Source organism: Rhea pennata, chromosome 10 (genome assembly GCF_028389875.1).
Source record: "Rhea pennata isolate bPtePen1 chromosome 10, bPtePen1.pri, whole genome shotgun sequence".
Taxonomy (NCBI): Eukaryota; Metazoa; Chordata; class Aves; order Rheiformes; family Rheidae; genus Rhea; species Rhea pennata.
The window spans coordinates 4,241,676-4,266,680 of record NC_084672.1 but is presented as its reverse complement, the minus strand read 5'-3'; the positions used below and the strand labels follow the sequence as shown (position 1 = coordinate 4,266,680).

Here is a 25,005-nt window from a genome sequence, read left to right as displayed (position 1 = left end):
CGATCATGACTGTGATCATGAACAAGACACCTTGAAGTTACAGTGCAAAAGCCAACTTAAGTTGAAAGAAGTTTTCTTCTTCTACATACCTAGCGGGCAGGTACAACGTGCAGGCAGACGAGAGTTTTCTAGTTACGAGAAAACAGATTATTCCAGCTCTCCCACTAACTCATCTTGTGACCAAAGGCAAATTATTATTTAGTCTCTTGCTGTTCCTAAGATTTTCTCCTTCACAAAAATTCCCTTAAGTCCCAAATGAAAGTCTGAAGTGTTATTACTCAATTTCAACACATATCAAACATTTTCTACCCACTTACAAACAGCACTACTACTGAAACCCAGGACATACAAACAGCCTGCAAGACCATCCAACCCATGCAGCCATGCAGGCTGTGATGTCCACACACTTTGAATGGTTCCTTTTCTACTATATTAAATTCACAGTTTTGTGAGGACTTCCTGAGTTCCTTCCCTCTTCCCCACTCACCGTCTTGTCTCTCTGTCTGAGCCCTGCTCCAGCACTGCCATGCCCAGCACCTCTGTTTAATCACCTACCTCACAAACACCATCAACACTCTATCTGTTTATAAAGGAACGCCAAAGCAACAAAGTTAAATACAATAACCTGTCCTTTACAATTGGCTGTAAAATCTTAATGTTTTCCTCTGTGGGCATGTGTTAGGCTAGAATCTTTAATTACATGGATGAAATACTACCTTTTGCACAGAACTTCCACCTCATTCAGAGGACAGAGGGACTGGAGGTGAAATTGAAGTTGTCCAGATAACCCTAGAGCTGACACTTCAGTGCTTCTGAGAGTTTGATTCTGCAACTTTAGTGACATTTTTTTAATGCCTTTTGGAAGGTAAGTAGTAATTTGGGGATGGACTGCTTCCTGCTAGTTAATTTGTGTACTTTTGCAATAGCAAAGAAGAAAAACATTCCACAGAAATTCAGGTCAGGGACAATATGCTTGATAAAATGTGGAATTAACTCATGCTACTACTACATTTCAAGCATTTACAAGGTCTGCCTTTTTTCCTACGACTGATCTCACTGTCAGCACCATAGCACCCTAGGATCTGCTCTTTAAAAATGCTATGAAGAAAGCCCTGCATCTGCCATCATTACAGTGCAGAGGGTCAAATGAGCAACACAGAGCAGAAAAAGAAGTCCAGATGGGAGCTTTTACGAAAAATTGGTTTAACATTTAAACTTAGCCTGGTATAAACTATACTCCTCTGCCTGCATCTGTAGAGCCAGTGCCTTCAAGGTTAGACTGTGGTGACGTACTCTGAAGAAAACAGAAGGTTGGGGGTGGAAGTTCTTCCAAAACAGCTTGCACATCCTGCACCTAAGTGTCATCATGTCAGGGTAAAACTGGAAGATCTGCAGCAAAGGTCTCTCCATTTTTTATGGCATATCCCAGAACTACTGCCCTTGCACTGCTACCATGTTTGGGCTGACTGGCTACAGTGCTGCTGGCTTCTTGCTGAATGGGATCACAAAACAAGACTGTTTAAGGAAAAGGAATTGCTTTCTATCAGCTTAGTGTGCCCTCTGCAGAGCTACCTGACTGCTCAGATCTGTGTCCCATGTATGCTGGTGGGTCCCCAGGTTCTATATTAAGCTTTTCCAAGTTTAATGGAATTCTAAAGGCCAAATCTTTACACCTGGAGGGGAGGGAGGGTGGTGATAATTTCCTGTTCTATTTCTTCAGAAGTATGCTTGTATGCCTAACATTGCGCTGACCTCAATTTGCCAGTGCAAGTTGTCACGGGACATTATTCTGTACAGGTTTTGGAGCTGTTCAAGATGCATTCTCTTTCAGCTTGCAATGTTTTGACATCCTTCTGTAAAACTATTTGCATGACAGAATCACTCTGCTGGATGCTGCACTGGACAGATCGACGTGGCAATTTGTCATTCAAAATGTTATTCACAAATTTATTAGCATAAATGCCAAGCCACAGAGGGAACATCCACAGAGCATTTTCCCCTTACATGCAACCCCACTATCACTTGAGACACACCAAAAAGACCACACTTAGTTATTTAACAAATAAACATGCACCCTAAAGTCACTTTAACCAAGCTACATCTATCGATAGGTATGTTGAAAGCAAATAATCATACTGGACAGAAACTCGCTGGTTTTAAATACTTCTCTCGGCTGACTCCAAATCTAAAACTGTTTGCGCTCTATGGGCTTTTTACCTTTGGACTTGTTTTTGCCTTCATCTGTTTCAGCTTCAAGTTTGAGGCCATGCGGTTTCAGACTGCTGGCAACAGATTGCATCTTGCTTATTGTCAGTTGATTTTGATTCACTTAAGGGCATCCGACATACCGTGGCTTGCTGCCACACCACCTCCGGCTGTTCTCACCATCGAGGCGGTGCCAGGTTCCCCAGCTCATGAATGGGAATCTCTCCTCCCCACCCAAGCTCTCCTGCCCTGTCCCACAACGGGAAAGCCAAGGCTGCCGGAAGAAATAGGAACGGCAACAAAGCTGGCATTGTTGTCCCGAAAAACCACTGGCTACAGCCCACCCGCTTCACTTGGGGATAACGGATATCAAGATGAATCCCAGCTTTTGTTTAAAAAACTATTTGTCTTTTTCTTGGAAAAATGTCTTGAAAATGGTAACAATGTCACTGCTGCAAGCAAAAAGAGAAACAGGGGAGGGGGAAGTGACACTACTTTTCTACTAGTCATGCTGTTCAGGGTGGTCTTTATGGTATGAATCTCAGAGTGAGTTCACACTGGTACAGTTCATGGAAGAGGAAGAAAGTCATTCAGGATGCCACTGACTATACGAAGGCATTTTTAAGCTACTACTGATAGGGTTACCTAGAAAGCTAAGTAATACATGAGTAAGAAAGGTTTCATTTATAATTGTAAAACCTTGGGCTTATATATATATATATTTTTTTAAGACTTCAGTGGCCACTGTGATCACTGAGTCTTCTCTGGCATAGGTCAAAATCAGTAACTGTGGTTGCATTAAAATCCGTTATTTTAATAAGACATCCACTATTGACGATGCTGGATGAAGGAATGGTGCTTACTGAGGGTCCTTGGGTAGTGGTAAGTTTATGATTTGCAGCTTTGTCTTACATTCAGCAGTCTTTATCCTGCCTGTTGAACTGTAACGGTAAAATCCTTTTCCTAGACTTTGTGGAAAAAACAATATCTAAATACAAATGGATGCTCCATGACTCAGAATCACCTTTCCAGATATTAAGATTATCAATTCAACAGATAAAAGTTATACAACTCACCCAATAATCAAGCAAGAGCAACCTTACAGCTTAAGGCCTGCAGATGAGTATTTGTAAGACCTATAAGCATCACTCCAATGGACCTACTTAATGATGTCTCCATGTTTTCACAGTGCAGCTGTCTGTAGTACTGTTTTTGCAGCAAGTCCAAATGACATGAGTGGCAGATTAGGAATCTGACACATCAGTTAGTAATCCATTCACTTTTTCCAAAGTCTACATCAGAAACTATCTGTGAATGCCAAACAGAGCTTGTGATCTCCATGAACATTTGTTAGTCTCAAGGCAAGAAGTAATAAATCTCAGCTTTTTAACACTCATAAGGAAGTTAGCCTTCAATAAAGCTCACAAGCATGACTCTCCAAGATTTATATTTTTGCCAATACGGATGTAAGTTTTGACTAGAATTTTTTTTTTTTTTTGAATAAAATCTCAGAAACAGGTACCTGGTCTTCCTTGTTTTTGTTTTTAAACTTGGAGACCATCTGCTTGGCTCCCTTGCCCTTGTTTCTGCAATGAGGTTCCTTACATTTCAGTCACTTAACAACTTCTACCGCTTTGCAGGTAAGGCCTGCAAACAACCCTTCTATTTGCACAAGACATGCTGAAACAAGACTGTTCAGAGTACCCTGCTGCAGTTCAAAAACAGAAGAATAAGAAGAGGCCTAACCCTTAGTAAGAGCAATGAAAAGATTCCTATTGACTTCAGGGCCAGAAAGGCACCAATAAATTGACTACACTTTGAAACAGATAACCAGACACCGGTGGATGACAGCACACAGGAACAATATTGATACTCAGGGAGGGTGACGAGAGACAGAGTATTTCATTCCCCTCTATATCTGCCCTTGGCATACCAAGGCTTTGATTATGCATGCATGTAGCTGGACATAAGCAAGGGATGAGGGGGCAGAAGGGCTGGAGGGCCCACTTCCTCCACAATGGCATCTGTAGCTCTCCTGGAGCAGAAAATTCACTGCATGACAGCAAATCTACTGTCCAAAGATCCTGCATCTGAACAGAGACCCTCCAGGATACTGAACCCCAGGTACCCTCTGTCAACCCGTCTGGACAGTTTACACTCACCTCTTGAAACTGCTTCCCAAGATGGAGATAAAGAAAGAAAATCAGAGAAAGGATACTGTGGTCTTACCACCAAAAAAGCACTCAGGAAAGAAAATGGAGTTTGCCATTTTCTGCAGAGATGGAATACTGTATCCTAAAGCATTACATCCCCTATTTATGTTGTGGATTTTTTGCAAGGCATTATTAGAGGGAACCTTGACAGGCTCTGCCGGGAAACTTGGCAAACAGTGGGGCAGAACAATCTCACTCTTTTACACAGCTGGATTTTCTACAGCCCAAGTATTTTTCCCTCTTGGTCTTGGTCCATCCAAAGATGAATGCTGAATTTCCTTCAACATTACCCACAGGTTAATTTGTTATTAAGCTTAGGCTCAGTTTAACATTTTGGCAGGCAGTTTAAATAAAACTAAAACCAAATGTCCGTCATTTCTCCTGCTGAAACCACCCTTGGTTTGGCTCAGATGTCTTTGGTGTCACTGGAGGGTGAACAGGAGATGCATTTTCATCTTATCATTTTTGGAAGTAACCTAAGTATCCACCATGCATCTATGGAACATACTGCCATAAAATAATTATTTGTCACTGAATGGGACTGGCTATAATCTGAACATGATAAACTGGCTCTGACTTAGCTGTCAAATCCTTTCTACTGCTAGGGAAAGAAATACAATCCTGGGCAACGTGCTCTCAGAGACCCTGCTTGAGTAGGGGGGGTTGGCTAGATGATCTCCAGAGGTCCCTTCTAGTCTCAATTATTCTGCGATTCTGTGATACAACAGGCATACAAACAGTAAGAGCCCACAAGAGCGCAGATAAGATTTTGGCACAGCTTCTCACTAAAGGCACAAAGGTGGGATTTCCCTCTTTCCATCCAGACAGAGGCTAATGGAAGGAGTACTTGAAAATCCCACGGGCACAGCTCCTGTCCCTGTATAAATTTGTTCCTGGTCTAATCCTATACATTACACAGTTTTACTGTGACAAAGTGCAACCACAGTGATGTCAACGGAAAGGGAAAAAAGCCCACAAGTATTATGAGTAAGTGTATATTACACTTAGCCTGGAAGGCAGGGAGTGTGGTTGCTGACCTTTGGGTTAACTCATTAACTGCATTAAGGAGGTATAGTTCTTGGAAGACTTTTCCAGTCATTTTTGTTTTCTTCTGCCCATGGAATATTTACAAGCAGCTTAACGAAGTCTTCAAAGTCACCTGCAGAAATAGCTGGTAATCTCATTCTGCAAATTTCAGTCTGACTATGAAGTATCGCATTCTTAGCTATTTTTTCCAGTCAATGTTCAAAGTGTGTTGCTTAGCTGTGATTGAGCTGATAAAGCCAGTTACAGGATTTCTTTCTGGTGATCAAATAATAGCACTTAAGGGCATTTCCAAATCACTGATGTTTATAATTTCTGCCACAATAAATTTCACATGAAGAGGTGAAACTATAACTGTAAGTATTTAATTATTAAAACCCTTGAGAGAGACACCTGAACTTCAGAGAAAATTTAGCAGTTTCAAAGATTTTGAAGTTAATGTCACTGTTCTGGAGTTATTCTACTGTGCAAATATGAGCAAAATTTGTTTCTAACTATTATTATCAATCATGTCATGGAAAAGGGCCTCTTAAAACCACTTAAAATCAAAATGTAGAGTGCAAAATAAGAAAGGGTTGAACTAGAAAGATTTGTGTGCACTGAAACGAATATTACATAGGTCTCTTAAAAAGTTAAGTTATTCATCAACTTGGTAAATGAACCAGATTTACGAAATCATCACATATATGTCACATTAGTAATTTCATCTGTATGGCTTCAAATTTAAGTCTACTACAGTGGCATCAGCAAAGAAAGAAATAGAAGGACCAGTTCTTACTTGTGCCCAAGTTCGTGTGCAATTGTAAATGCCAAATTGAGACCGTTGTCTTCAGCAAGAACACATTTTCTCTTGGCACTGCAGACACCTCCCAGGTAAGCAATCCCTGCAACAAGAACAGAGAGTATTTCCATAAGAATTAGTAAAACAGCTCATGCATTCAAACCAGACAGCATTAACTTAGCCAAAATGATAAAAAATGCACCTAATATGGAAAATATTACAGCAGTTTCTCACAAAATCATCTGAGAATCTTGATTGTCATCCTACAGAGAGATCAGCCTAGATTTTCATCAGAAAGGAAAAAACTCAAGCTAAGCATGCTCACGCTCACTGTTTTCATTGAAAAATACATTTCACTGTCCATAGAGACCAAAGAATTAATCTAAGCTTGTCTATTAATGCCCTCTCCTACAATATTAAAAGATGCAGTGAAGTAGTCTTAACAAGCCTTGAAATGGAGTTCACTTGACTTCCAGTATCCTGTTGGGGTGAAGCAATAAAACAATAAAAGCCAAGACTCTCTGAAGAGATCTTACATTTTCCCTTAATTTCATGCTTAAAAAAAAGTAAGAGCAGTAGAGTCAGAAAAGCTGGCAAACTATAGCTGGTGAGTCACAAAAGCAACGAAGGTGGCACAAGCCTTCTATGACTTAATGGAATTCAGGATTTGATCCCACCGACAATTGCTCAGTACTCTCTGGTCCTGTTTGTGTGGGCACCAGAAATGGTTGTAGGCTGAAGTCAAAAAGGAATTCAGAAGTTACAGCATGAAACTTCTGCTATGGAAAAAACAACAATCCTCAGATGCCCTTCCTGCATCCAGACTGCCGTCTGCACAAAGTGCCAGTACACTTTTTGGAAATTTTGTGACAGCATCACTGTTCATTCAGAGGACATGATGCTAATAAGATTTTGTTTCATCTTCCACCCACAACACACAGTTAAGCTGTCGGGAGTTTTGCACAAAGATTAAAGATAGAGGAGGAGACTAAGGATGCCTCTAGCTGTGTAAATCCTCTACTGCTAAACAGGCATATCTCAAAAGACACACAAACAGTCCAAGTATACTGAATTCAACTTGCCACTTCACACAGCCTTCTGCCATGCTGGAAGAAGGGGGAATGTTGAAACCACCTTCCATAGCTGCCCTTTAATTTTTTTCAAGCAGACATATTTGTTTATTTTTACCAGAAAACAAGGGATCTATTTCCTCGCTATCACACTGTTCTCCCACAGCAGTAGTGAGGATTTAGCTGCCTATAATGCACAGACTACCACTGTGCAATGGAAACATGATCTCACTTTTTTCTGTCAGGGCTGACACAGCTTTGTTAATCAGGGTGCAAATGGCATAAAACTGCAGGCCTGGAAGAAGTCCAGTTCTGGTTTTATGATTTTTCACAACAATATGGATATGGATATTCACCTCCAGGACAATTTTCATGGAATGAATGGGTGGGCTACAGCCTTTCACTTCAGCATTAGCAGTAGTAAGCAAAGGCAAGACAGAAATCAGACATTAACATTTGCTTATTCAAAAGTGCTGGTCGTGGAAGGCGAGATTCATACTAGACGCAAAAACAAAATCAAGATATGATCTTTTTAAATCAATGGCCACAGAAGGCTGGATTTCAGTACTCCTCTTAGACTGACCTGCTTTTTACCCTAAGAATAGTCACACGGACATCAAGAAATTGCTCAAGAAGTAATGTTACTTACAGAAAGAAACTGCAACCTCAAGCCACACAACTGATAGCCTAATGAACTGGTCACAGAATAGAATTGCTATCACAGGTGTCTGCGGTATGTCTCCTGTTACAACAATGCCTTCTGTTTCACTTAAAGATCACAAAACAGTCATAATCGACTTCTGAAAGGGGAAATTGATAGTTTGCCTGATTTAAATTCGCTACCATGCATTTTTATGGTGACTTATAAATAATAATACCCTTACCAATAACAGTTTTTTGCTTCAAAGACCACTTGGGATTTCTGGGAACACTTTCGGCAGAAGGAAAAAGCAATTTGGGGAAATGTTAGTTTACTACAAAGCCAACAGCAGAAGGTCTTGGATTAAGAGCAACAGCCAGATTTTGATTTAAAGGAAGGAAAAATTGAACGTTTGAGTCACAGAAGCTAGGGATGGAAAGGAACAATTACGTGACTCATCCAATCCTCTGCTACTTCAGAGGTGTCTTCTGTCACATTTTAGAATTCTTAAACCTTCTCCCGGCATTCAAACATGAGCTGGGTGCTGGGAAGGAAGGACCCTTCAGGCCACGTTGCTGATCTGCTCCACAGCCGCCTCTCCATCAGCGGATGTAGTTAGGGATTTTGCTAAGGCAGAGTTCTGAGCACATGGCACTCACTCTGAGAGGAGACAAAACTGCGATGGCCCGTCAGCTGCTGGTAATCCCAATCCTCAGCTGAGAAAGAGGAAAGCTGTTGAGGGCTGTGGAGTTTGCCTTCACCTACTAGCTTGCCTTCACCTACTAGCTTGCCTAGCCTAGGCTCTTCCCACAGTGCTGTGCTTTGGCCCTGTGACAAAATTATCATCCACCCAAAAGTCACTCCTGGAAAGCCTTCTGCCTCAGGTTGCCATCAGGTGCTGCAATCAGGTACAAATGCTACAAACATGGCTCTGTAATAAAAGGACCCAACTCACCTGATGTTCACTTTCGCTGGATATGGAGGGACGTTTTAGCTAAGTTTCGGCAGTTTTAGGTACAGACAACAGCAATGACCAAAACAGGATTGTTACTGGAAGACCTGACAGCATTTTGTTGCTACTACTAATCCCAATTATTCTGCCTTTATTTTCCACATAACCATTGTCAGTATATACCTCAGTTTTATCGATCACATGAGGATATAACTGGGAAGGAACAAAGTAGTACTGTAACTCAAGCTCAGTGGTCAACCAGGCAAGTAAGCTTAGCTTGAAATGATTCATGCTAAAGTCTTTCTGATAAACTTCAGAAAACAAGACTGATTCAGTGTTTGCTGGCACTAGGAGATGGAAGGTGGCAATATTGCCATGTTTGGAAGATGTGGTACAGCAAAGTAGTCCACAGTTCTGGCAGTGTTTTTGAAAGAGATTAGACATAAATTAAAAAGTAATACAAATCATGAAGGCTTCAAATATTAATTCTTCTGAAGTCTCTCTTTAGCAGTTCTAATCCTACTGAACCTGACTGGCAATAACACTGTTCTATGCTAAAAGCCTCTTTACTTAGTGGTGGAAAACCTTATGATTAAGGACTTGTACATTCATCGGTGGCTGAAAAAGAAGTTATGGTAGCTCAGTTACAGAGTCTTAGTCATCTTTTCTTTTTTTCCCTCCAATGTTGAATGTGAATCCCTTGTGGACATTTTATAATATTTGGAATAACCAATTTCAAAATATAGACATCTACAACTATTTTATTATTGGAATTATTAATGATACTTGTTGCAGCATAGTCTAGAGACGGGACAATACAGAAATGGATGTGGACTTGGCTGGGAAGCTTATAATCCTAGAAAAGCAGAGCAGAAAGCTTCGCACTACATGAAGTGAACACAGTAAGAAGTCCAACTTATTACCTGTTCAATGCTTATTAGTAAGAGTCATTCTGGAGCAGCAAATTGGTTATAACAAATCGTTGTAGCATTTTGAGTCTGAAAAAGTTTGCCTCAAAATTTTTTTTGTATACACACACACACATCTAAAAACATATACCTACATATATATATAAATACATACACATACATACACACACATATATTTTGCATCAAGCCATTCCCTGAGATTGTATTTTGGACCAATATATTTTCCCATGACTTCTTTGATTAGAACATAAATAGTAGATACGCTATTGATCTACAAATTGCTGAAATAATACATTTCTTTAGCAAACAGATCTGAACTGCTAGGATCGATGCAATTTCTCTATAGCCCACAAGGTAATCCATGTAATTGATATGCAGAGAAAAATACACTTTTAACTGACAATGACAGTAGTACAACGCCTTGGTAGCTGCATGAATATTATTTATTTTCTCCATTGGGATGAATGGAAACTGTTATTTGATTTCCCCTCTAAAAATCCAAGATTTTTAACGGAGCCTTTTGATTCTCCAAAACTGAAATGGAAACTTCATGCATTCAGACGTGCTCATGAAATACCTGGCGTGCTGTAGTTCTACCAGGCTCATAATAATATAAGAGGAACTTCTCTTCATTTGGCAATTCTGCATCTGGCCCTGGCTGGGAGATAGGTGCATGAAAATGAAATATAGGGCAGGAAGTTGAACTGATTTTTTTCCCCAAAAAACTCATCCTGTGCTCATAGACAAATACACAGTCAGCATTTTTCTTTGCAGACAAAGAGTGTTTATCTTTCTAGATCCACTACTAACCCCCAGCAGCTACTACAAATCTATTTTTAATATTAAAAAGGTCAAGCAGAAGCATCAGTGGTAGAGGGAAAGGAAAGCCAATTACTGTTTTTACTAAGTGTGAGAGGTTTTTTTCACTTCTCCCGTGAGAAATTGCATAATAACAGCCCATAACTTCTGTGCTTGGGTTTGAGCATGCAAAGCTATCTGCACTTCCACAGCAAACCCTAAGACACAGGCAACTGTGTAAACTCGGATTTGTCCAAAAAGTTGTCATACATAAACAGTTCGCAGCTGTTGGCCTTTCTGTCAGCTAATGAGCCCTCTGCTACAGTATCTCTAAGGGGAATGATTACATTTATCCTACCAGCTCAGCTAGGCATTAGGATATTACATATTTGCCACAGTGATAGCCAGAGCTGGAGGAAGAGAAGTGCTGGTGTGTGGGTTCACATTTCATCCTAAACGAAACACTCTGGGCTTCCTTCTGTCGTCTGGAATATTTGCTCAGCAAGTGGCTTGCCCAGGTACTCCAGCTTTCAACTCTCTAATATCTTGTTTTCATTGCACTCCTAATACTTTAATCTCTCCTCTTGCCAGCCACCTCTGGATACAGAGCTTTTACTTGATTAAAACTTGGCTAGCTTTCCTCTTTTCAATGTGTTTGCTGTAGGGAAGGATGCCAAACTTCAAGTCCTGAAGTCTGCTCCACAGAGATGGAGACTCACTGTATGCCCCCCCACACACAGTGCGAACTTCTCGTTCACCAACGTTACCAGTTTGGTGTTGAGCTGATGTTTTTCTCATCCTCCTATGACTTTTCTCTATGTGCAACTGCCATCAAATACTCTCCTGCAGCCTCTCTTTAACATCCTACACAAGTAAAGTCAGGAAATCCTAACAGTGATTCATGTTCTGCATTTTCATTCTACTGCAATGATATGTTTGACAGAGATGCCCTGCCTGTATTTATTCATCAAGTCATTCACCAAGGGAATCTTTGAGTGCTTGTGATATTTAAAAATGAAAAATACTTTTCCTTTCTGTAATGCCTATATACAAAAGGTTCCATACTTTTTACAAACATTAAAGAAGCCTCTACTTCTGCCTTTAAGATAACACAATCCCTGTTCTACACCTGAATAAACAGAGGTCCCAAGAAGTCAGTGGTACACAGGTAAAAAAAGAGCTCTACGCATGGAAGGACCCTCTCTAGCATGTACAACACAGGCTAAGATAATTACCACCACTGTCCTACTGAGCCTCCAGGTCCAAGTTTGGTTTACAGGGATCATCCAAAAGAAGCTTACAGGGTGAGCCGTTCCTTCATTTTACGAGGACGTGCTAATTCAAACCCAGACATGCAATTTTTGTGGCACAGATTAATTTGGCTTAGTTGTGGATAGTCATTTAGATGCCAATTTCTGCTAATCTTGCTGTAACAACATGGTTTCCATTAATGCTTAACATTCACGTATGGAAACTGTTCTTAGCAGTAATTTTCATTGTCACTGTATTTAATGAAAACCACACTGGAAACAATACAGTCATTACGGAATTATAGTGCAAACATTCAATGCACACAGGACAGCTACAGTTAGGTAGGAAAACAAGAAACAGTTCTGTCGAAGGCTCTACCCAGAGCAAGTCACAACATTTTGAACTATTCAGAACTATTTCAGAGGAAGAATTTCTCATGCTGTGGATCATCTGATGCAACTGGCTCCTAGGTACTGCAAGAAGTCAGTCACAGCGTATTTCAAATAAGCCTCTATATACATTTTGCTTACATTTACTGTTAAAAAGAAGATGAATGATGAAATAAATTTATTTTCCATGTGCCTGAGGGAAAAAAAATCTACACTGACAATACAGACACCATTTTTCCTCTCTAATCAAAGGATGAAGAATATGGTCCATTGTCTGCCTCAATCTCTGGGGGACAAACAAGAGATAAATATGAGTTCAGGGGAGAAATCAGCTCAGTTAATTTGATTTTGTTGAGCAGCAAAACATCCACTCCCTGGTGAGGGCTTATATTCCCTCCAGAGTGGTAGGTGGATGAACCCACAGCAATATAGGACTGGTCCAAACACAACCCTCTTTGCAGGACTGGGCAGGGTCTCAAATAACATGGGAATAGTCAAAGTAAAAGCCCTCAAAAGGAGCTCACAACTCAGCATAGTTCAAGCTAGAATACAATCCTGGCAGGTGTACTATGTGAACGACTTCCTTTCTTTTAGCTGGTGATGGGGCCTGGAGGAACTTTAGTTTCCAGTACCAGCTTTCTGTGAGCTGTCAGTGCTGCTCTACAAGTGAAATCATGAGCCTGCAGGCCCATGTCATTTCTGTACGGAGATGATGACCTGGCTTGCAGGGAATCCCAAGAGAAGAAAACCCCAGCTAAAGCTACATGATGTTCACTCGTTTGACTCTTTGGCACACACTGCTTTCCTACACTGCAAAACTTTTTTGCACAAGGTTTTCAAACTGGCATACAAGTCCCCATTAATAGTCGTCACAGCCTCACTGACAGGCTACCAAGTACTACATCAATTTTACAGAAAGGCAAGCTAAGACGCAACATTCAAGTAATTGGTAAAATGACACCAAAAGTCACTATTACTTCTGAGAATATAAATCAGATCCCGACTCTTTGGGCATCTAGCCAATTTGTTGCAAACATGCCCATCACCATAGAATCTGACCCTTCTAACTTTGGGGAGCCTACCTCACCCCAAATTTCAACATTATGATATGTTGATATCACATTATGATATCATAACTAGCTGTGGGTAGAAGGCAGATATTTCTAGAATAGATAATATAACATCCCTCAGAATGCAGAGTCCTAAAGCAGCAATGAATGAAATGCACCATAGCTTTTATAGACGATACTTTGCTGAGTACTGGCAATATTGAAAGATAATCGGTAAGTGCTGTTATCCCGGGATAATGATTCACAAAACTCATGGACTCTAACTGTGAGGCCCAGATTCAGGCACCTGCCTCAGTCCTTTTCGTAAAGACTGCAGTTCATGTAGGTACATGGCTAGATCTCAGCCATGGCCACAGGAAGCTCAACAGAGCTTTTCAGGTGACTCCGTCAGCCCACACTGAACTCAGTGCAGGAACACGTTTCACCAATTTTCAAACAGATTAACTGACATCTAGCCTGGGTTTGTCTACGCAAGTTGCCTTACTCTACACCTTTCAGATCAGGCCTTTGTGAGGCTAAACCTCTGCAAGTGTGTAAATCTGCAAAGAAGGTAAGACTGCACAAACCATCAGAACTTAAAAGAGGGCTTTTGCTACCATCCTTTTCTCTTTAATTACCCTGCGGGATAGCAATTAATGGAACACGTGGAATGCCTTCCCCAGCACGTCCAGCTTTCCGTTCTAGCTTTCTCTGTTTCTGCAGGGCTTTTGTGTGTCCTGGTAACCCTCCTGTGGTTTTGTAAGTTTAAAGCATAGGTCTTATGACCCATCAGTTTATCTGTTTCTTCATTTATTTGCCACCCACAGACACTCCCCAAGATGTCAAGAGCCTGATTCTAATGCTGCTTGCACTGGATTTACAGTGTGCTACCTCACCGATTTCAGCAGTCTCTCCCAGCATACAAGGGACTGCCCAGGCAGTTGAAAAGCCCTACAGATCATAGAGCCTGGCCCCTCTCATAACTTTAAGGATAAATGTCCTCTACCAAGCATATCCCAAGACAGCAGATTTAAAGAGAGATTTTAAACTATGGCTCTAGATTTATCCAGACACACAAATTATACCTTGAAGTCAGTTCACTAAGCCTGACCTCCTTCTATTCCTACGTGTCTTTATTCTCTGCCCTTTTAATCATTCTGCATTAAATACTACACTCCCTTTCTCATAGATTCCTGTGTCACAGACACCCTCCTTCCAGAAGCATCAAAGGAAAGATTGATGAGATAAAAACACTGGGGTGAAGAAATCCTTTAGGAATATGTCAGAAAGACCCAGCCTCTCTCCTGGGAAGTAAGAGGGGGTTCAGATACCAAATGCATTGAGATGAAGAGAGCTGACAGATGTCTTAACATCTTTTTAGCCTAGGATGGGCTTTAACCAACACCTATAAAAACATGCCAGATAGGTTACCATAGTATCATAGAATGGTAAGGTTGGAAGGGACCTCTGGAGATCATCTAGTCCAACCCTCCGCATAGCCCATATGGGGATTGAACCCGCAACCTTGGTGTTAGCAGCACCACGCTCTAACCAACTGAGCTAAACCTGCCCCCAACTAACACTGCATTATGCCAACCCAGAGCAGACAACCTTTGAAAACTCCCAGACATTTTGCATGGATATCTCTGAAAACCACCTACCTTTCCAGCATCATTCAACAAGGATTTGTGATTACAGATGTAAACATTCACCAAGCCGACCACAGCTGAGGAGAGATATAATGTTCACAGTAATTCAAGGAAATTCAAAATTAAGTATATTGGCTAGTTTCATAGAAGAGAGATCTATCAGGAATGACACAGGTATCACTGATCTTGCCCTGGAGCAAGGGATGCACTAAATGAGCACTGGATATCCTTTCTAGGACTAATTTTTTATGCTTTTATGATAAAGTGCCAGGAGCTAAGAGCTCAGCAAAGAAAGAGTTAAAAAGAAATACCTTGTTTATTTGGCATCTGCTCTTTGTTCAGCACGACAGCCCCTACTGCATTAATTCAACTCCTCCCTTTTGGCAAACCACTGCTACCCTAGACGAGAGCATGTTAATAAATCCTCTCCATCTAACATGACAGGAGGAGCTGCTTAATTACAGAATTAACTGGGGCCACAGGAAGGAGGGTATCATCTCCCTGTTGACTCTGCTTTGATATGCTAACATCCACATTCCACAGGGCTCTCCTGCACGCTCCCAGCCACCGAAGCTCAGGCTGCCGCTGAATGCTCTTGCAAACACACAAAAACACACTTCTGCTCTCCATTCCTGTTCCTATAGTTAAATATCAGGTTTGGGATATTTAGTCCAAATCAAACCAACATTTGCAAAAGTAGATTCCCAAAGCCAAGCAGTTAATTCACCATCTGTTCATAAACATCTTAGTCAGTGCTGAAAGTCTGCATGCTCATGCTCACACACGGAAAGACATGCATTTAATTACCCAAAGTAAGATATATTGCAACAGCTGTATTTCTAGTAAGTAACAGCAAAGCCAAGGGAAGAGCTAGCTAGGTGGGTTTGAGAGAAGGACTCTGGCTGGGGGAGGGATGATCAGTTACTGGATCAGTCAACACACAGTGCTGGATAGTATACAGAAGCCTGCTATAATTCAAATTTAGTGAACAAAGGAGAAAGACAGCTGGAAAGAGATTAGGGAATGAGAGAAAACAAGGACATCAATGTAACAAATGGAGATAATAAGGGTCTTCCAGAAGCCTTCAAGAAACATGACTTTGATCTCATAAGCAGCAGGGAGTCATTTTTGTGGGAGGCTGGGGTCAAGGAGGGCAGGAGGTAAGATCAGATGGGAATATGAGTTGTCAGAGAACCTCTATGTTTACTTAATGCTGGAGGGAAATGGATCCACAGCCTCTGGACACATGTTTCTGGCATCATGGGTTCACTTGAGGAAAGGTAGGAGGCTTGATGAGGACATGTAGATATTCAGGGAAGAAGGTCTTAGTGTGAGCATGAAAATGGCATCTAGCAAAAGGAAGACAACTGTTGGAAGTGGCAAAGAAAATAGCAAAAGGAGATCAGTGGGAGAGCAGCTAGTGAGAGAAAGAAGCAGACCCTGCAGAGATGGGCTGTGAGGGACAAAGTTGTACAAGGCTATCTGGCACCAAAAAGGAACAGGATCCAGCAGAAATCAGAGGAGATCTGATACCGCTGAAAGATTGCAGGAGCATGTGACTGTGAACTGAAAGAAAAGAAAAAAAAATGTAAAAAAAAACCCATAAATCTACCCACCAACAACTATAAAACCAAACTGTAAACCGGGACTTGGAATCCAGCCATTTAAACTCACCCCTGCCTAGGACTCAAAGGGATCTGAATTTAAATGTTCTCTTCTGGTCTCATTTTGTTAATTGCATGGAGATTGAACTGCAAAGATGCAGCTGCTCATCCTTTCTACAACCTGTTGCAGATTAAGTATGATTTTCATTTCCCCAAATTTGATAATAAGCAGAAGACAGGCAACCCACTCAAGGCAACAGGCAGACTTAGCACTAGGTTTGGGATTTGTAGAACTGTATGACTGTCTTTTCAATTTGGTGACTGAAGCAGAGAGAGACAGGATGAAATTGAGTCCAAATCTTTCACATGCTGGATGCTTGACAAGAGAACTCCACCTGCTCAAGCTCTAACCAGCCTTCCTGAATTGTCTTGGATGTTACTAAAACCAAAAATGATTTCAACATTTTAGTATTTTCATTTTGACCTGGACTATTTGGCGAGATAAGCCTGAATTCAAGAACTGCTTCAATCTTTCCCGCAGCTACATCTTTCAGGAAATACTCACCAGAAGAAAAGAAATAACTGTAATTCCACCATCAGTAAGGATAAGGGCTTGAGAGCTACCATGTCCCATGTTAACACCTCTGCCACACGCCTATCAGTGTTAGTCCATTAATAGGCATGTTGTTCTCTTGGGAGTTCTCATCTGAAGGCTACACTCTTCCAAGAAACAGAAAAACAAGCCTGGCACTGCCTGCAATAGCTGCAGCTTTGCAAACTGTGTAAGATTCCAAAACCAGCTTTGAGGCTATTTTCATTTTGCTTTTTCAGGTGAGCTCAGTGTATTCCAGGTTTGAATCTGTCAGTTTATCCCTGCAACCCATAAAAGCCATCTGCTTCAGTGAAGGGCCTACATTCAGACAGAACAGAGGGGAATGAAGATCAAACCAGAGCTTTTAATGAGACTGCTAACAAAGAACAACATGAAATGCCACAGTAGAGATCCTGGAGCCTTCAAAGTCCTCCAGATCTCCCTTCCAAAATGAAAAAGACAAAAGTCCAACTTGGCGATAAATCAGAAAAAAAAAAAAAAAAAAAAATACTTGGAGCCTCTGTACCAAACAGCATCTGCTTTAAGTGCTAACAGTCAGAGTCCAGCATTCAGTTCCAGTTCTTCTTTCTCATAATTGCAAACACTGAGAAATTGATGAAGCTATTCAAATAAATCAAAAAGTACTTCTAACGCTTCTGAAGCCTTATCAATCATGGAACTATCCTAGCTCATGGTGTTGGTCAGGAGTGGGCTCATGAGAAAGGATCAGTCCTGCAATTATGTTAAACAACATGCAACAGCATATCCTAAACAATATTTCTGTGTCTGGAGAATTTCGGTAGAGTCTGCTGAACAAGGCAGTATAACACCTGTGCTGCTAATGAATGGTTTTCTTCTACAGCTCTCAATTAACTTCATTCCATCTTCTTAAAGAATAACTACAACGATTACTCCCAAAAAGTGAACAGATCTACACTTTTGAAACATGCTAATATTTAAAATGTATTTTATTTTTAGGCACTGCATGCGTGTCAAACTGTTCTCTTGGCAAAACAGGAGCAACTCAGGCGACTAGCAGAGCAGGCCAGCAAAACAGGATGATTCACAGTAATCAAACTTTGAACAGATGCTTTTCCAAATTGCTTCTGTGATTCTTCTCAATTACAGCTCCTACATCCTGACTTATAGCGCTGTATAGGCTCCTGGCTTCATCCTGTCAAGCTGCCAGCCAACACACACACACACAGATAAATGTATATAGCAATTCTTAAAGTCAGTCCTTCTGTTTTAATTCTTTACTGAGTGCTGATTTAACCTCACAGCCCACCAGAGCTGAGAAGAAATGACAACCCTGGAGCTTAAACTCCGTCCCTAATAATGCTGATAGCGTCGAGTCATTCTGCTGAAGTCAGAGCCTGGGCTGAGCAGCTCATACCATGTGAGAGCATTCGGGTGGTTCCTAATATCTCAGCACTCGTTACTACCTCTAGTGCCAGGACTAACGACCAAAAATGCCCCTTCCATGTTGGTGGGCAGGAGGAGGACACTGAGGCAGTGTCATGGCTCTGTTCCCCCTTCACGCAACACCACAGCTAGCATATTTCTTCTGGCAAAGTGCAATAGCATGGTCCTAGGGAAGGTGACCATAATAAAAACAAAACCAACATTACAAAACTGATGACCTAATTTCCTACACATCTGCAATTCCACCTGAGAGCAGAGGTTCTGATGTACATGGGGGTGATAATCTTTCCTTTGGTGGCAACATAAAGGGAGTCTTTACCCTCTGCTCAGTTTCCTATTTTTCAAAGAATTTGTAAAAGCCTAATAAAAATAGGCTCTCATCCTGAAGGGCCCTCCTCTGGGTTCCCAGAGCTGCCCATTCTGACTTCCCCCTCATGCTCATGGTGCTTGACACAGCTACAAATGCATCACAACATCAACCTGATAAAAAAGAACCGAAGGCTAATTTCAGAGATGATGCAGTTGAAAGGGTTTTTTTAATATATCTTGAATCTAGTTTCATTGGTATCTCCTCATCCAAACTGCTCAAAATTAAAACATAAGCTTTGAAGAACTTAGTAACACAAGGTAGAGAGAAATTTTCACACACACACAAAAGAAAGGGAGACCAACATGAGCTTTTCCTCACACTTAATAAAAAGGAATCTCACATGTTCAAACTCCTGTAAAAGAAAATACAAATTTGGATGAATACTGCTGAGCTCCTTGCCATGACTGAGGGCAGCCAATAGAGTCCCTGGTGCCTCTCAGACACTAGTCAAGACACAGTCCCAGTCCTGAGGCCTTTACAGTCTGAATTCAGATACGACAGCACGTGAGGCTCACGGACGCACTGCACCTGCAAGCAGCACTGCAGAAACCTACTGCCACGGTACGCTGCAGAAGGCTAGTGGGACACTTCTACGCACGTGTGCTCACGCTATTGCTCTAGGTGTTTGTGCTAGAGTAGCAGGCCCTGCGAGGGGAAAATTCCCTCTTTTAGCCTGATATGCTTCTAGGTATTACGCTCCCAAGAAGCAGAGGCTTCTATCCACATCTTTGTATGCTGTCTGGGTGACATTTCCGGTTCTGAATCTGTCCAGATGGAAAGCTATGTGCTGAATTTGCACCAGGGTTTGTAGGGGTTTTCTCACCCATCAAGGCCCACTGAGTAAGTGGCTTGTGGCAGAATTTGCAATGGTAACAGCTGCACTTTGAAGCTAAGCAGATAGTATATTTTTGCAAAAGGCTGCTTTGGTGCTCAGTGGAGCGGCCTCTGACAGCTGCCATGGAATGAGATGCATTTTACAGCAAGGCCCTTAGATTAATTACAACATAAACAGCTTCTTGGCACGCACAAAAAGCATGCTGAATACATACTACATCTGATCTATCTGTTCCAGGTATCATATTCACCACAGTCTTGATCAAAATCCTACTGAAATCACTAGGAGTCTTACCACTAGCTTTGCAGAGCTCTGGAAAAGGAGCATTAAGCCATTTCCTGGCTCATTTTACTTAGATCCCATCTCCAGAAGGTTGGGCCTTGGCAGAACTTTTTTACTTTAGTCTTTAGACCATGCTGTGGTTCAAAGACACCAGTGCAAGAGAGGGTGTTCAGCATCTCTGTAAACACACCAGTTCATTGAACAAATATTGATTGCACCTTTCCCATGTTTGAAAATGCAACATGCAAAAAAAGATAAAAAACAAAGACAAAAGTAGAAGATACAGGGATTGCTCTTAGATAGTCAAAAATTATCACAAGATAATTAATCAAGTTACTACCAAGAAATTATGACCATTGTGTGGTTCCTTCTGATGCTCTGAAAACCTGTCACAAGGAACCCTGACTGCTGTACCATGGAGGGCAGAAATGGCATCAGGAACATGTACAGTCTTCTTGACCACTGAATGTATATGGTTCCTCAAAGTAACTTCCTAGATCTAAGTGAACAGAAGATTGCAAGAATCTTCTCCACACCTCAAGAGCTGTTCATGGAGCTGTTTTACTCTTCTAAATCAGTCATTTAGGTAAAAAAAAAAAAAAAAAAAAATCACAAGCAAGTTAACCATCACAGCAAATACACCTCTACATGACAACACAAACCACCGCAGTCAAGAGTTAGGGCCCATCATGATAAAGACTAAATGCTTTCAGAACATAAGACCTTTGCTCAAAGGCTCTACATTCACGCCCAGGTTCCAGAAAACATCTCTACTTCAGATGCTGCTTGATATGTGTCCAGATGCAAACGATCAGTCAAGAAGCAGAGCGATAAACACTTGACGAAACAGGCCAACTCAGGTAAGCAATGCTATTTTGCTGAAATTGCAAGTAAATATATGCTTGTAAGAGGCAATCAAAGCAGTTTACCAGGAACACCAACACTTCCACAGAACTGATCAGGAGCGAAGGCATGGGGCAAGAGAGGCTCACACAGGAATTTACACCCATACTCAGACCCAGACAAGAGCAGGGCAGAGACAGTATCTTTTATGTGACTAACTAGCATAGCTGGAAAAGCAGGTAAGCTTGGGTATTCAGGATAGGAAATATGCATCCTGTCAACAGGTTTCTTAGACATATAAAATGTAAATTCTAAAAAGAAACTTAACTTCAGTCTGTTAGTCTTCTCTCATTTCAAGAATCATGAAGTCTTATTAGACTGATAAGACTCATTTTAAAGTATCAGTTTAACTTTCCCATAAATCAAAAGGTCCGTGCAGAGTTTCCTCGCTTATTAGCCTGTGTTTTCTTAAAAAGAGCTCCAGTGTTTACTCCATTTGTTTACTACAGTGCAAATACTACTATATGCACTAGAGCTTGATGGATGACATTATTAAAACCACCAAATGGATGCTCAGCAGACCATTGATATGTACACAGCAGCCTAATTACTGTCAGAGCCTTCCTGCAAACAGATCAACTAAAATTGCTACACAAAAATGTATGACACCAGCTACACAAAATCAACAAATATTTTGAACCTGCTGACTGCTTGTGACCAAAACCTAAAGCAGAAATAGCAGGCTAATTCCAAGCAAAATACAAAAGCCATTCTAGAAATCTCACTGAAAAAGTACAAAAGCAGAAAGCTATCAGGTTGAGTGTCTCTCTTTTTTTTTAATTTTTTATATTTTTTAAAAATAAGTTCAATGCATTTCTACAAGCTGACTGAAAAAATCTTACAAACTGCTTCAGACCAACACTTACATTATAGGACCCTGTACCAGAAATTAAAAAGTGAAGAAGAACTCCTATGCTCAAATAAAATTCCAGTGATTCAACTTGCAGCTTACATTTACACCTAAATAAGATTTAGATCAAAATTTCTCTTTCTTCTACTGTTACCTTCCTATCTAACTTGGCAGGAACTTCATAAGGAAATTCCCATATCTTCTAGAAGACAGATCTAGTCAAATTTAGATATATCAAAGTATTCCACAGGGCATTTGAACACTGTAACTTTTTTTTTCCTCTCTAGTATAGATTTGAGGGCAGTTTAATCTTTTATCAAAAGTTCTATGCCTACACATAAATGGATACAGAAACACAAGAACATGCATAGACATATTCAGGTATTTCTGCATTGACCTAACCAGGAAGCAAAAATAAACAAAGAATAAGGACAAAACAGTTCATATCCCTCTAATCTATTATCCCAGCCCAAAGCTTTGTATCTCTTCCAAACAAGTAATATCTCAGAGGAAAGAGAAAACTAAAAGTTAAGCCTCTCAGAGCCACTGGTGACAAGTGCCACATTGCGTACATCCACTGTTAACAAAGATTGGTGCAATTTCCAAAGCTAAAAACCCATGCAAACTGCAATACAGCTGATAAGCCAAAGTATCCCATAAAATCTAAATTTTTCTCTACACAGGAGCTCTGGTGATCATCAATGTCACCTCTTTCCCTAGGATGTGCAAAAATTAAAATCTTGATTTTGACTTCATCTGCCCATCCAATTATCAAAAAATACAAGCTCAGAGGCAACCTTTGCTCCCTGTGGATCACTAATAACTTAACTGGCATAAATACAACAGATCTTTTAGTAATACTTTCTCCTATTTCTTTTTCAGGCCACCAAAACCAATTATTCCTCATGTCTCATGACCGCAAACTTCAGACATTAACTACCACAGTGAAACTCCACCATAAGCTTTTAGAAAAAGCAAAGCATGTGAAGCCCACCACATCTCCTCCCTTCTCGTTGTCTGTTCTGGCAGGAAGAGTCTTCAAAAATTCCAAAAAGTCACTGAGTCATGATCGTGTTCCCTTTCCCAGGAACCACGTTGGCTTTCTTTCATCTCTTTTCATTTGTTAGACCCACTTGCTCACCTGTACTAGCACTGGTTTTTGCATTGCCCCCTTCTACAGTTTGCCCTCAGGGAGCAGCAAAGGCAAGTGGTGCTCCAAAGGGGAAGGGAGGGCTGAGAGTTGAGCACGATGACAAGGCAGGTAGTGGTGGAGGCCTCACTGACAAAAGGTGCAGTCCCAGAGCACCCAAACAAGATGAGGAGAGTAGGCTCTTAGCAGAGCCTTCCCAAAGAGCTTTCTTCAAGGCTGGAAACCCGCACTGCTACCCAAGCAGGGCTGGGAATGCACTCAGGGCCCTGACATTTGCCATCCCGTAGAAGGGATGAAAATGCATTCCTGCATCCCCCTGAACTGCCACAGTTCAAATTCCAGCATGTTAACACAAAATCATTCAGTAAGTCTTCGTAGTCTTCTGTAACTCTTCCATCCTCTTCTCAACTTCCTACATACTTCCCCAAATGCCCTTCCTATTTTTACATTCAGTAATTATCTGAAGAAATTTAACTCCTTGATTGCTCACTATTTATGACCTATCATTCAATAAACCACAGGATTCACTGCACTGACATATATAATCCTTGTTCAACATTCAAATATAAAGGATGAAAAAGACGACATGCTGAAATACAATGGATTTTTGCTTATGTGGAATGCTTTTTTCAGGTGCCATCTATCCAGCTAAACGTGCATTTAGAGTTCAAATTCACTTTCACTATGTGCTACGGGGCATTTACACCACTCTTAAAGGACCTCCAAGTTAAGTGAATTTAATATATTAAAACATTCACACCTGATCAGACTGGAGTCAAGAAACTATTAAATACAATTATATCACACTTTGCTGCACTGCAACCATTATTCAACTTTAGGACAGAACCTCTGAAAATAAGACTGTCTATTTAAGCACTTGAATACAACTTTGACCATGGATTAGGAAGCAGTCATTTTCTCAAGACCCAAGCCACTCTATTTTACTGAGTTGCAAATACAGCACAAGTCTAACTGAGATTTCCCCATAAAATACCGATTTTGCCAAAAACATAGAAGTGTTTCTTTCTAAAAGATCATGGCAAAACATGGTCTATGCATCCCTGACTCAGCTCAGAATTTCATCACCTCTCCCACAGCATCTGCCATTAACATTTATAAGCTATGTAGTGAGCTTGCACTGGATCATAGCTGGAACACGGTTCCTACTGCATTTTCAGCGTGCTCGTAAATACAGGGAAGATTTTCAGTGGCGCAAAGCCCTGTTACATTCCTAAACTCTATTTGCATTATATGTAACAAGCACAACTGAAAGACTTGGAGCTTGCGCTGGGGCAGTGTAAGTGTGAGAATTTAAGAAACGTCCTTAAGACTTTAACTGATTTTCGATCTGCTGAATGCATTTCGTGTATTTGAAAATTTTCCTGGGGCCAGAAACCATCTAAAATAGGCAGGGTGTTATACCAAGTTGTTATATTGCACAGTTAACCAAAGCTGAAAAAAGAATAAATAAAAATCAGTATCATTCAAGCCTCTTCCTTGGGAGGAATTTTCCCACCAAACTAGATTTCACTTTTATTTTAAGCATACTTCTCAGTGCTGTTTTCTTGCCTCTTGCTAGTAAAATCTCATTTCTACATTATTTAAAATTTACTCTCAAAATTGCACTTAGTCTTGGCAGCTGCCAGACAAAAGAAATGTAAGAGTACAGTAGGGAACTGTCCTTCATTTCCTTCCTTTACTCTTACATACGCTGTGTGCAACTGGAATGCTTCTATTTGATTATCCAGTGAAGCAAACATTACAACAAATACAATCGCGTCTTATTACTCTATATATCTGTAGCCTATTGCACAGCTATGCACAGATGTTTACACGGCTTGGTTTTTTAGCTACAGGGTCTAGAAAACAATAGAAGCTATCTGAAATGTTTTCAAGCCAGAGAAGGATAAAGGCACTATAAAGCAGTCAATTGGATAAAAGCCATCTATATCTAACAGGAGAAGAAAAGCCTCAGAGAGGTCTCAAATAAAAACACATCAGCTTTCTTAAACAATACGTGACTA

The 25,005-nt window shown here is 40.8% G+C and overlaps 1 protein-coding gene across 1 annotated transcript in view; it reads right to left on the bottom strand.

Moving 5' to 3' along the window:
• The window catches only part of ADAMTS17 (ADAM metallopeptidase with thrombospondin type 1 motif 17), a 197,284-nt gene that overhangs the window by 116,644 nt on the left and 55,635 nt on the right, over window positions 1-25,005 (bottom strand). Inside the window, exon 8 of the mRNA XM_062583699.1 lies at window positions 6,241-6,346. Coding sequence (XP_062439683.1) covers window positions 6,241-6,346 — 106 coding nt within the window. The remainder of the gene's footprint in view (window positions 1-6,240; window positions 6,347-25,005) is intronic.